At 36.0% G+C, this 13,694-nt stretch overlaps 1 protein-coding gene across 1 annotated transcript in view; it reads right to left on the reverse strand.

Moving 5' to 3' along the window:
• PPFIA2 (protein tyrosine phosphatase, receptor type, f polypeptide (PTPRF), interacting protein (liprin), alpha 2) overlaps window positions 1-13,694 on the reverse strand; it is a 296,197-nt gene that overhangs the window by 12,664 nt on the left and 269,839 nt on the right. Inside the window, exons 22-23 of the mRNA XM_010007993.1 lie at window positions 5,795-5,876; window positions 1,145-1,345 (exon numbers count right to left, since the gene is read on the reverse strand). Coding sequence (XP_010006295.1) covers window positions 1,145-1,345; window positions 5,795-5,876 — 283 coding nt within the window. The remainder of the gene's footprint in view (window positions 1-1,144; window positions 1,346-5,794; window positions 5,877-13,694) is intronic.

A 13,694-nucleotide genomic window follows, 5' to 3' on the forward strand; every position in this document is an offset into this window, starting at 1 on the left:
AAGGTAAAAGGCCAATCAATAGGAATATCACAGTCCTGTTGCCCAGTTTCTCAGCAGTTCTGGTACCCCTCAAAGGTATCTTAGTTCTAATTTCCACCAAAAGTCCTCCATGAATTCCATGAAGATGAGAGATTACAAAATACAAATACTTTTATTAACATAATTATTATTATCATCTCATCTATTATAATCTATTAGTAGTCTTTGTCTTTCACTTCTATGCCTTTTTTTCCCACCTCATCTGACTTTTTCCTTGTTTTGTTTTGTTGTTACACTCTCTGTCACCTCTTCCATAGCCATCACCATCAGCCTCCCAGCTTGAAACTGCCCTTTCATTATTCCCCTTTCATTATCTCACGTCTTTTTCTCATTATCAGTTTGGCCTGTTTTTTTTTTTTCCACTAAAAGGTGTTTTTTTAATCTATAGCACACACATTCTTACTCTCTCCTAATATACTTTCTTGCTCTTTTTGATATATTTCCCTTTCCTTTCAGACCTGTATCTCTGTGGTTCTTCTTTACTTGCTTCCTTCCCATCTCCTGCCACTTTCCCACTTCCCTCCTTTCCCGACTGGATGCACAGATTCCACCTCTCCCTTCCAGACTCTCCCTTCACACCATCAATCACTATTTCTCTTACACTCACGAAGAACAAAAAAGCCAGTTGACTGAGATTAGGTAACATTTGAAAAGATGCAAAAAAGGGGAACAGGAACAAGATTGAAAGGAACTCTGTCCCTAAATAACCTCTCCCTCCTCCTGCCTTGCCCACCCTCCTCCCCCCCCCCCGAAAAAAGAAAATAAAAGAGAAACAATCTGATTTGGTGGGGAGAGATTATTTGAAGGAAGCAAAAGGCACAAATACAGGCAAAAAAAATAATTAGAAGCTCAGTTCTGATCATTTAGATAACATCAAAGTTAATCATAAGCATGATTTTTTAAAAAAGGAATATCAGTTAAAAGAAAAATATCAGTGATGAACAATCAGGCAAGTGATGAACAAGTACTTCTAAGTCTCTATAGGACAGTTCCCACTGATTGTGGAGTGTGTGCTACCGTAGAGCCACTCCTGCACTACAGAAGTCTTTCTACAGCCTCCTGCAGGGTGAACCATGGAAGAAAAAGTTAGCTGAACCGGACTCACTGTTCTGGATGTTGGAGGTGCTGATGGACTCGTCAGCGATACCATCTCCTGGATGGCTAATCGGAGCTTTAAGCGATGCAGAGGATTGCTGATGCCAATTTCTCTTTGAATCTCAGTATCAGACAAGGCAGACATAATAGCTCCGCTCTTCACATTGGCACGGCAAGCAGCAACGTACCAGGCTGGCATGCCGAGCCAGAGCTGGTGAGAGAAAGAACATGTTCATCCAAAGCATTACTTCATTCCTCCCATAAAATTAATATATCAATCTGAATAAGCAGGGTAATACACAAATAAATATTACTATCATAGTATTTCATAAAGCAAAATGGTTTCAGAACCTTCCAAATTGCCATGGCTTCATGTGAACCCTTTTTGTTGCTTTTATTGTAACCAGAACTTTAAATAAAGGAGTGCTTTGAGTTATTTGTAGAACTGTGCGCCTCCATCACCTGAGCTACTTCTTTCCCAGGCCTTTAATAAGCAAGTAGTGGCACAAGTCAATGTTACTGCCTGCTTGATAGTCTTATTTTTCATATATAGAAAGCAATCTAAGAGGAACTGATTATTTTTTCACTTTTGCACTAAAATGGCTCTCTCTCTCTTTCCATGTTGGTTTCCACGGTGTACTCAGGGGACACAGTAGTACAACTTCCAGCTTTTATGTTCTTGGTAAAAATAAACCAAGCACAGTGCAGATAACCAACCCAGTGAGGGCTGAGCTTACTGTAAATTTGGGAACAGTCTGTGGTGTCATACCCCAGCTAGAATTATAGGTTAGAAGTTAGAAGTAAAATGTAAGCACAGCTACATCACCCATGGATGTAGAAGACACGTACCTGCCGCAATGCATTCCCTCCCCTAATGTTAGTCTTACTTAAGCCTTGGTCAGCAACAGCCCCTTGCTTCACTACTTATACCTGTCTTGCAAGAGGTTCTCTCCACTTCTAGCAGTCTTTCCTGGTACCTACTGAGGATGAATTCTTCCAGGTTTTCTCTGCTTTCACATTTTGTGCTACCTCTTTAATATGATTGTTGGAGTCTGCAGATCTTTGCTCCCAAAGGAGATAACTCTATAGCAGGGGTACATACATGTGGGAAGGTTTTGTCACAGTATGAAAAACATGACGCTATAAAGCATAAGAAGGACATAAGCAGTGAATGCCAGTCACTGAGATTCTGGGGATAACACAATGGGAAACAAAGATATACTTTGCTAGGTACTTCAGGACACTGCTAGGCTCTGTGAAACCTGAGAGAAGAAGATACATCTCTCTGGCAAGTATCCCTTCCATGCCCTCTCTCCTCATCCTCTTCCAGATCACTATCACACATGAGTTGGTGCTGTGAATTACTTTTTTTAATGTATCGCTCTCTCCACTGGGGTGCAGAAGCACAATGTATAACAAAAGATTTCCACTGGGCAGCAAGCCAGCTAATATTCAAGATTTTGTGACACTGAGTGTCAAAGTGCATAAATCACCCTTCACTATTTGACCTCCAGTGTATCTGGGCGCACATACTTCTTTATTAATAAAATTTATATACATGATTATACAGCTACCTAATTTTGTTAAGTATAGATCTGTTGTACTTCACTGTACTACTATACAATATATCTTCAAATATAAACTATCAAAATCACTTTTCAAAATGTACTGATGAGTTACTAATGGCTTATAGTAGCATCTTCTTCTATTCTACTGTTTTAGAAATAAAAACATGTCCATTGCCATACAATGTAGTGATACTATGTGATAGTAAACTTTATATTATACATTTTCCAACTATTTTTTTTAGTAATTCTGTGTAGGTGTCAATTAATGAGTATTTGTGTTTGAATTTCAGTAGGATAGAGCATCTTTAACTGTAAGTGAAGTAATTGAGAACTCTGTCTCCCCATGCATCTTGAACAGGGCATCAGAATTAGCTGATGTAATGATTTTAATTTTTTTCTCTTAATAATAGCTTGCTAAAAGAAGATACAAGGTCAAACAAATTATTTTTAAAAAATGCTATCTGTACATTCACCAGCAAATCTGGAGAGCAGATTTAAACAGAGGATTTTTATTTAGTTTCTCACACTACAGGGAAGTACTGTGTGATTATTAAGTCTATACATTATCTGGGACATACTTGCTTAAAAGACAGCTGTTAAATTACTTTTATGTGACAGAGAAAACAAGACTTGAACATCAAATTCCAGAAGAGCTCAGATAGGCTTTTCTTTACTGACTCCTGATATACCAAAAGGCTTGAGGAACAACTGCATCATGCTCCAAAATAGCCCTCATCTACTGGCTAGTCTGAACCTTACAAATATTATCAGATTCCAGCTAACTGTAATAAAATGCAAAGTTTCATGAAAATAAAAAAAATGAAAAATAAAGAAGAAATTACATAAATTACAGCCAGCTACATTAAACAAAGGGCCACGAAAAGCTATGCAGAGCTTTCAAATACATTAATTAATCTCATTTAAGTTTACATTAATTTTTTCATATGTGCACTTGAAAGGAAGGAAAGCATAAATACTGGGAGTTATTCAGTCTGCAGAAACAGATTCAAATGTTTGCTGCTCATTAGGTAAATTTGTTCTTTAACAAATCAGGTAAATTAGTTCTTTAACAAACAACTCTCTCTACCAGAAAATGCAGTTAGATGAAAACAGTCTCTAAAAAGAGGGCACAGTAATTGTTGTCAACAGAGAACCCAGATATCAAGATTGACATGCTTTTGTAGAATTAGTTAAGAAAATCCACAGTTCTTAAAATATATCTCAGCTATATCTGTGCTACATAAAAATGACCAGAATGAATACTAAGGCTGAAAAGATAAGCCATGAAAAGTTTGGAAATGTCACATTTGTGATTATATTCAGTTCCTTAATTTGGGCCTTTACGTCCTTTAACATTAATTTCATTTTTTGTCCAAGGGTCATATATTATATTTCCTTAGGAGGCTATGAAATGCACACAGTGTCCATTTGCTGACTGAATGCAGTGATGCTTACTGAATAAATTCAGTACTTCTGCCCTCATATCTTTTTATCATCAGTATCCAATCTGCACTGAATACTGCAACATAAATTTCCTGATGGGCTTTCCTATGCTACTCTCATCATACTTCCCAAGGAGTTCCTAGACATCAGTACCTCTTTACAGAGACAGTAGGAAGCATATCCTACACTGCAGCTAAGAATCAAGGCAAAAAAGTTTAGGGCTTAACTTGTCAGAAATGTCTTCAGATTTTGAATCACCCTTGAGAACATCAAGGACAGACTTTTCTTGGTATTCAGAATGTATAGATCTTTCTATGTTCACCTTTCCAGAAAATCAGCTTTGATTGTAATACTGAATATTTCTGACTGATATAAATCTGGGTATGTAACTCTCAAAGTCACACAAAAAAGTCAGATAGTGGCCCAATTAATTAATATTTTATATTAATATATATTTTTTCCTTTTTTTTTTTTTTTTAAGGATCTCATTTTAAAAGGTCACACTAAAACACTTGAACTGTCTTTCTGCAATTTTCATTTTATCTTTAGGTACCTTCAGAGATTCCAACATGAAGCAGAAATTTTGTAGACCTTAGCTGTTTTAATTCCTCATCCTTCATTTATTCCCTGAACATACTCCTGCTAAAGGTTTGGACTGGGACTTTTTTTTTCTTTCTTTGAAGCAATAAACTCTACAACTTCTATCTGCTGATCAATGGATGATACACACAGCAGACATAAGAACAGGTGGGAATACAAAAGCTGCTTGGTATAGGCAAAGAATAGACACCTGTTCCTTCAGACAACAAAGAGCTTGGATCTGCACTGAACAAATACAGCCCTGCCTTGTAAAAGTGACTGTGTATATTTACAAGAACATCCTTTCTTTCTGCTTTCTACTCCCCTCAGCATCTGGTGAAGTATTTTTTAATGGCTCCTTCACCTAAAACATTCACTGATTTTTTTGGTCAAAACTGATGGATAGTTCAGCTGAATGTTTCTCTGCATGGGTTTTGAAATCCTTTCATTCAGGCTTTCCAAACAAAGGAGAGTTCTCTGCAGATAGGATTTCAGAGATGCAGACACTGCCTGTCAAATTGGAGAGATTTCAATCTGGATGTCTCACACACCAGGTGAAAGTGCTGAGAGAAACAACTATTTTTCCTGTCCTGAGTGATATCTAGATAAATCAGCCCTTTCCCATTGTATTATAAAAATATAGATGATTAGAAATTATTTAAATTTATAAAAAATTCTGAAGATGCAACTTCTGTGTTATCCTCAAATAAAATTTGACAGCTAATTTTTGTTTTCTCCTTAGCGTATCTCCCTACATGAACTCTGTGGAGTTCCTAGATATTTACAGACTGAGAAATTATAAGACTTCAGAGCCTTGGGATCTGAGTGCATTTGATAACCCCCTTTTTTTTCCCCCTGTTGTCAGCACCCTGTGTAATCCTGTCTTATTTTTTTTCAGCTCTAGTCTCAGATTTACGCCATCCGGTATCAAAATCTGTTTAGTGCTCATGGCACAGTGTGCAGGGGAAAGAGGAAGAGACTTTAAGAATCTTAGAATTTGTAAGGAAAAGCTCACAGAAGTAGCCAACAAATGTAGCTTTTAACATTTCCAAGTTATGACCAACACTTACCTCCAGCCAGGCAACCACTGTTGGCCCATCCCACTGTGCAAAAGGCAAACCCTTTCTTCGAGCTTCTTCCAGAAGTTCATGTCTAGAAATGGATCAAAAATTATTAAATATGCAGAGGAATGTGTAGGGACAGTACTATGCCTTTTTGTTAAGGGCAACAACGGTGAAGCATGGTGACAGGCATAGAGAAGGCATAGAAAACACCAGTGGACAACACAGCTCCTTCCATTTTTTAATCTATTCATCTATTCCCAACTTTTATTCTTTTTTTTTTTTTTTTTTTTTTGGTGCATTTTGCCATTGCCTTAAACATTTGACATAGAGAAGATGAAGTTTCTGTCTGTCCTTAGGTTTCTGTCTGTTCTTAGCTGAAGCAATTCAAAATTGGGATACACTATATAAAAGTATCACCATATATAGAAGACATTGGTGAAGAGAGAAAACTGAGGGATTCCTCTTGAGACTAGCTTAGCTCTGGTCTAGTCATGACTCCAAAAGGCGCCAGATTGCCAATTCTAGACCTGAGCTAAGAAAGGATGTAATGCGGCCAGGTATGAGAGGTCTCTGTGTTTGAAACACTGAACCCTGCTGGGCCAGCTATGTACAGTTCTAGAGTCTCTGGAGTACAGCAGTTCTGCATCTTTAATAATCATTCGTAGCTAATGAAGAGTTGGTTATATCTTTAATATTTTAATGTTAAATTTGTTAATTATTAATGGTTATATAAAAATAAATCTGGGTGGCTTACTGATATATACATGATTATAGGATTGATGTGCTTTCTCAATTTTTTACTTATATATATAAGCATACACAGATTTCTATTGAGCTGACCAGACACCAATCCCAAATCCTGCATCTGCAGCTTCTCTGGATTGCAATAAATATGTTAAGTAAAACACCATCCTCAAAGGTAAAATGTACTTTTAATACAGCAGTACTAAATATTTGGTAAAGCCATGTATAGGCCAGTCAGTTGGCCTATCCGGAGAATGCTCTATAATAAACATTTCCAACCATTTAATCAGACATTTTTATTCTTAAAATGCGAATAAAGAAGCCACTGTAGTGGTATCATAGAAAAAGCAGTTCTTCAGAAGTTGTGGGGTTTTTTTTCTGCTGTTTAACAACACATTTTCAGCTGCCTCCTACTGAGTGAAACACAAAAGAATGCTCTCAGGAATAAGCTGTGACGGAAAGCAAATTAGGAAGGGACTATGCTAAAGTAATATTAAAATTTGCCTACATTCCCACGTAACAAGGAAATCGTGGAATTATAGCTTCAATTTTGCTCTGGCCTCCTTTGTTACTACAGCCTTTGTGGTTCAGTTATCCCTTGGCAATTCTTCACTGCCTTAGCAGCCTTTCAAATATAACTACTACAAAGTAACAGGAGATAAAAGTGATGGAATGATCTTGCTTGTAAGGAGTACTACTTTTGGGATTTTTGCACTGCCAAGGGGCCAGACTGAGAATCTGGCTTTGGAAGAAAATGGATCTCAAATTGCAATTTTGCATAGGAGTTTAAATCCCTTGCTCTGAATATTAATAGCAAGACAGATGCTTTACTTTCTGTGCTTCTGCTGTAGTAATATGTAACACTACAAATATTTGACAGAGTTACTGAAGTTTATCTAGCTTCTCCTCCCACACATCCTTTGCAGCATAGCTTATCCTTTATCACTCAGATAATTTATCAATGTCCAAAGACATTGCAGAGCTATCCTTGCTTTGTGTGAAAGCCAACTCCGAAGTAAAATGAGAACAAGTTGCTCTCTGCACACACAAACACCATGTTATCTTCAGTAGCTGGAGGAGATGCAGAAATCCCATATTCCCGGGGAGACAAGCAGCAAAGGCAAATGGAGACATACAGACTTGGCTGCTAAGTAAAATAGAATTAAGGAATGGCCAGACACAGCCACCTCCCAGCTACCTGTGGATGAGGAAGTTAGGTTGCAGCCTATCACAAGAGATGGCTCTGTGGGGTGCCTGTGAAACTACAACAGCGCTGTAACTTCAGTCAGGTGCCACGAGAGTGTTGTGTGGCTCCTGCTGGCACCATGACTGTGAGCTGGCATGGCTGTCCTCAGGAAAAGCTAAGCTTTCAGGGCTGCTGGCCAGTTTTGGTGTCCCATGGCAGAGTACAAACACCACAAAACTCTGTGCTGCTTGTTTCTCTTCTAAAATCAGCCCAACCCCAGGGATCAGGTCCTTCTGCAGCTGGGAATCACATGGAGGCACAATGCTTGGATGAACCTCATCCCAGATTTTTCCATATCTATGGTATTCTCTTCACCTATACCAGCTGAAAGAGCAGAGCTGGCTATTAGAGTAAGTAAAAAAGGAATTTTTGGCTTTGAGGGCCACTGCCCTTCACTGCTTGTAATGGGCTTCTGCTCCAAGTAGGAAACCAGCTGCACATGGTCTACTCAAGCAGATGAGGATGAAGTTTTGGCCTGTTTCTTCGATTTGGTGTTAAAACCTTGTGTAGCCTCAGGAACGGAGGTGCCTGCTGAAGAGACATTGGCACTTTTAGGTCTCACTTCCATGACAAACTTAATGCTTTTATGCTGGAATTATACAGTATATATTTCTAGGGAGTCCTCTGTGACTTTGCAACATCACAAATGGCCTGAGGCTTGGTGTGGAGTCTTAGCATTATTCCAGTGCTTCTCAGACTATCCCAGAGTAGGACAGCTCTTCTGTTACTTTAGAGGCAGTCTGGCTTACAGAGCTACAGGAAAGTACAGTTGTGGTTATTAATTTGGGCTGAAAAAAAATGGAGTTAGACCAGACATGGGACACCCTAGACATACACTATAACCAGAGTACACTCTGATAAACATAATCCAAAGAGTCTTGGAATGTAGAAGGGAAGTTACTTGGATTGAAACTATTTTAAGTGTCAAGTTAAAATCCTTTACTCAGACATGCACAGGGAACACAGCCATCATAAGGCCTGCGCCTCACTTTTTGATGTGGAATACTAAAATGATTTATATAATATTTTTTTAATTAAGAAGAACTTTGTGCTTCTGAACTTATACTCCCTTCCCTCAGATGTTTCATGTAAACAACTCTCCAATATTAAATTTTACTTAAATTATATTTTACTTTTTGAATAGTATTCTTCGGCTACTTTTTAATACCCTCTATGAGGACTGCAGAACATGAACCTTCAATTTCTAAACCATAACTAAACCCGAAATTTCCATTTTTTGACCAGGAGAGAGAGATTCTTCAGTTGGCAATCAAAGAAACAACTTGGGTTTTTCATATGAACTATTACTATTAAAAAAATCTACTCTTAAAAAACTAGTTAAAAGTGTCATGTAGGAAAAAAAAAATGTATCCTTTAGATCAATAGTGCAAATCATCTGCAAAATTAATCATACAACTGATCACAGGAGGCAGAAGAGACAAATATCCTAAAGCTCATTATTCCCTCTTCTTTTCATTACAAAGACAGGGTTTGGAGATTGTGAATAGCATTATACGGTTTCTCTAATTTGGAAGATGCTTTGCCAGGGAACGTGGATTTTCCCTTCTTAAGACTTTGTCAGATGAGTACTACATATTCTAATGGGCCTACTTGTCATTGGAAAGCAAGTAGGAAATTAAAATGTAATTATGTCCATGCTTGTTTATTTTTTGGCAACATCTGAAAACAAGCTGATAAAGAATAATCAACATTAATTAGGCACTACTATAAATGTTATTCTTTTTCAGATAAGGCTTTAAACTACTTACTACCACTAGGATGAATTCTTAATTAAAACTGTATTTTTAAAGATAACATTATTACTGTTTGAGAATAAAATCCTCTTTCTGGAGATGTTACAGGAGTAACTGCCATATGCGATTTAAAATACATGATTACCCCACACCTAATTTTGCAAAGCCAGGAAATTTCATTAACATCAACTGTTTAGCATACATCCAAAATTTGAGATGCTTGATATTTGTTGGGTTTAGAGAGAGTGCCTCATAAATTGGGCTGTCTTCACTCTTCTATCAAAGACAGAAAAGGAAAAGAAAATGTCAAGTTGTGTTGTGGAGTTGTGTATTAAAGAAGTGGGGTTGCCTCCCTACCACTGACTTCTGATGTTCAATCCTTCTCAAAATTACTTCTTAAAGGCACTGGTATGTTGGACTATTTCTTTAGCATCATTCTTCAACCTATCAAGCTGAGAGCACAGCTCCCTCATACCATAGGAACTACCTATGAATTCTTCAATATCCCTCTAGACAGCAGAGGTACATAGGAGCAAAAGGAAGGGGCGAATGATAAGACCCAACTATATCATCCTGCAATTTTTCTATTTCCTATATATCCTTCCTTTATACCAGGAAAATTCTAGCTCTGTATCAGCAGCCCTCACCGATTCATTGTATTAAAACTCAATGAACTTTATTAAAATCAATAATTTTTAGACTTTGTGTGGGAAGTTAACAAGATCTTGATTTGGATTGTGTCATTCAGTGACAGTCAGTTTTCTTTTTAAGATGAGGCTCCCCCACCATGAGGTAAACAAGAAATTAGAGTTCAAGATTTCTGATTCATGTAATGCAAATGCTCTGTGTAGTACACTAAGGCCAGACACTGTCTAGATGAAATTTGAACAGTGTTTCAACACAGATCTTCATATTTCTGAGAATAACAGCATTTCCTCTCAAAGCTCTAGCAGCAGATATCACATTGCACACTGTATATTTTCTCTTAGTTAAAGTAATCATAAATGTGACATAAATTGAGAGCAAGGCATGGTAAGTTGAGAGCAAAATCATGTTAGTAAATGCAAGCAGAATTTATTTAAAGATCTTGGCTAATAGGCAATTGAAATCCTATAAAATAGCCTTTACTTATCAACATTTTCTCAGAAACGTAACAGACAGATATGTTCACCTAGCAGATGATTATTATCATTATTGAAAATATAACTATTACTATTATCAGAAATACTAAAAAAAGTTTAGTTTACAACAAAATATTTTTCATTATTAGTTTCTATGAAAGAAATAGAAACAATAGTCTAGATATGCTATATTTGTCTCAGTAATCCTATGATTTCAAGTTAAGATTAAACACATCTGCCTCTCGGAAGCTAACATACATTCAAAGACTGCAAAATATAGGAGAGAGGATTTCTAATGAATTAAGCTGGATTTGGATTTTATCTTTTCATTTTCTAAATACTTAAGAGAGGCTAGAATTCTGCAGCTAAGGTCATTGTATGACAAAAAATGGTAGTTGAATTTCTATAAATTAAGAATTATATTAAATGTCTTATAAAAACAATGTTACATTTTACCAATTTTTTTCTGCAAGATTGTAAATGCTTTTAAAGTAGGGAGGAGGTAAAAAGAGACTCAGACTTGATATTATCAAATATTGTTGATTTAATTTAGTCCAAAAGCATCCATCTGGTTTAAAGACTTCACTAATTAAAAACTGGGTAAGATCTTGTTTCAACTTTGGCGCTTAAATGACTCAGTTTTAAAATTATTTGAACTGCACATTATTCCTCTTTTTTGATACTTGAAACAATAGTCGGACAGAGAACAATGGGCAAAATTAAATTTCCATTTTTAGGAAATGTTTTGCATTCAATATATATTCTGAAACACAGAAATCAGGTTGCAAAACATAAACAAACTAACAAACAAATAAATAAAAGGTTTTTATTCTATAAAGCAAGAAAGTAGAACTTTAAATTAAACAGCATCTCAGATAAAACAGATCAGCAAAACAGACTACAGAATTACAGCAAAACAATGCTGTAATTATTCTATATATGTATACATTTTAAGGATATACGAACTGAAGAGTCACGTCCTTTTTTCTGAAGACATACATTAAGCTAAGTGAAGTATGGTCAGGAATACTTAATAAAGATCCTAACAAATTAGACCTGCAGAGAGCTGCTATTAAAAAAACCCTAAAAACCACCTATGAAATAAACAGACTAGTATCTAATAATATCTAACCTTGCAGCCCTTTATGTACTGTACTACCTCTGGAGTTTCTAGCTTGGTTAAAAGTTTTCAAATCTATTTTCATAAGGCTATTTCATAATCACATATTCTAAATTAATGTGGTAACCCCTTCATTCTTTCTCTTTCCGCCTTTAGGTCATACACGCTTTGAATGAATGCAACTTTTTTCTTAAATTCCAATATTATTAAAAAAATCCTTAACATTTGTATGACAGATCAAAGAAGAGTTGAAGATGTTAAACTTGATACTGGGTTAAAAACAAACAAACAAAACCAAACATAAAAAAACTGGTGAAAAAAATTGTAAAATTATGTGCACAACTGAAATACTATTGTGTTTCAAATATAAAAAATAAATGGTGTACTCTGGATTACCAGGGTTATGAGTTTGAGTCCTCTGTATAATTTATGCCCTAACAACATTTGTTAATCTAGGCCTTCCCACAGATTTTTCACTGACTTAAAACTTCCAAATATCTATGTGATTCTGGGCTTTAGACCTCACAAAATGTGTTTATTTAAAAAAAAAAATAAATAAAAATGACAACATTTGCCTCCAAGTAGCTAATCCATAATCTGAAGCACTGCAGGAACAAATCCTGACCTGAATTTGTGTGTGCTTTTGCTGTTTACCATTATTTTGAACACTTCCAGAGTTTTCTTTTGTGTTAGTTTTCTGAATGGATTTGTTACATAATGTTCACAGAAACCAAAAAGAAATAAGAATAAAACATAGAAAATAAACATGGTGCTGAAAATAAGTATGTTCAGCAGCCATGGTGTTTTAACTTACCCAGATATGCTTTTCATGAGATGGAGAGAGATGAATGGAAAAAAAGCACATAAATGTTAATGAACATATAGTAGTCCATTAAAAAAATAAAAAAAATAAAAAATCATGATAGATAAAATAATACTACTTTTATAACTACAGAAAATTTTCTAACTGATCCTTTATAGAAGTTAAATGTTTTGTGAAGAACAGATGCAACTTTCAAAATGAGATTTTCTTTAAACTGATGTTGGCCATTTATTAGGTAACACACAGCACAGCACATCTATCATCTACAATAAATATTCATGCTAAAGATCTGTAAACACAGTGAATGTGGAATAGATTTTCAAATCAAAGCATTTTGTCCAGATTTGAATAATTTCATAATGATTTTTGTGCAACACCAAAACCCCTGAAAATCCCAAACCTGTGGATTTAAGCAAATTACCATTGACTGAGACACAGTAAAATGCAGTGGACTTCCAACCAAGGTTTACTTTTCTATGTGCACTTCAATAATATTTTAGCAAAATACCTTACAGTAATCTTAAATTACCTAGACCTGGGCTTTTGTGGTGGTTGTTTTGTTTTGTTTTCTTTTTATAAATACACAGATTTTGTGCCCACAGGTGGCTAACATTTGTAATGGTTATTCATGTAATGCAGTAGTTTCATCTGAGCAGTCATACTAATACTAGATTAGTAGCAACACTGTTATGAGTGATTTGCCCTCTGGGTAACCTATTCTTGCCAATATAATTGATAAGAGCAGCTGTAGGAGAAAGCAGGATGGCATCGCTGATAATAAACTTTCTTCAGTATCCTTTAATTGCCCTCATAAAAAGAAAATTATATGCCTGAATGAAACCCAGACATTTCAGAAAATTATGATTCTATTAACAAATTATTTACTGAGATATAAAAATGCTTGGTAGATATAGCTGTAGAGAAGTCTGGGCTGAAAAGCCTGTGCTCAGATTAACTGAGAAGAAGTTCCAGGCATTTCAGAGAATTCAGGAGGGGACTAGTTTCGAGATCTTAAATTTTGTTGTCAGGTGCGTGAGATCAGCAGAACAGCTGGGAGAGAGGAAAGTTATGATACAGAAAAGTAGATGGAAACAAATG

This window comes from Chaetura pelagica, unplaced genomic scaffold (assembly GCF_000747805.2).
Source record: "Chaetura pelagica isolate M959 unplaced genomic scaffold, ChaPel_1.0 scaffold50, whole genome shotgun sequence".
Taxonomy (NCBI): Eukaryota; Metazoa; Chordata; class Aves; order Apodiformes; family Apodidae; genus Chaetura; species Chaetura pelagica.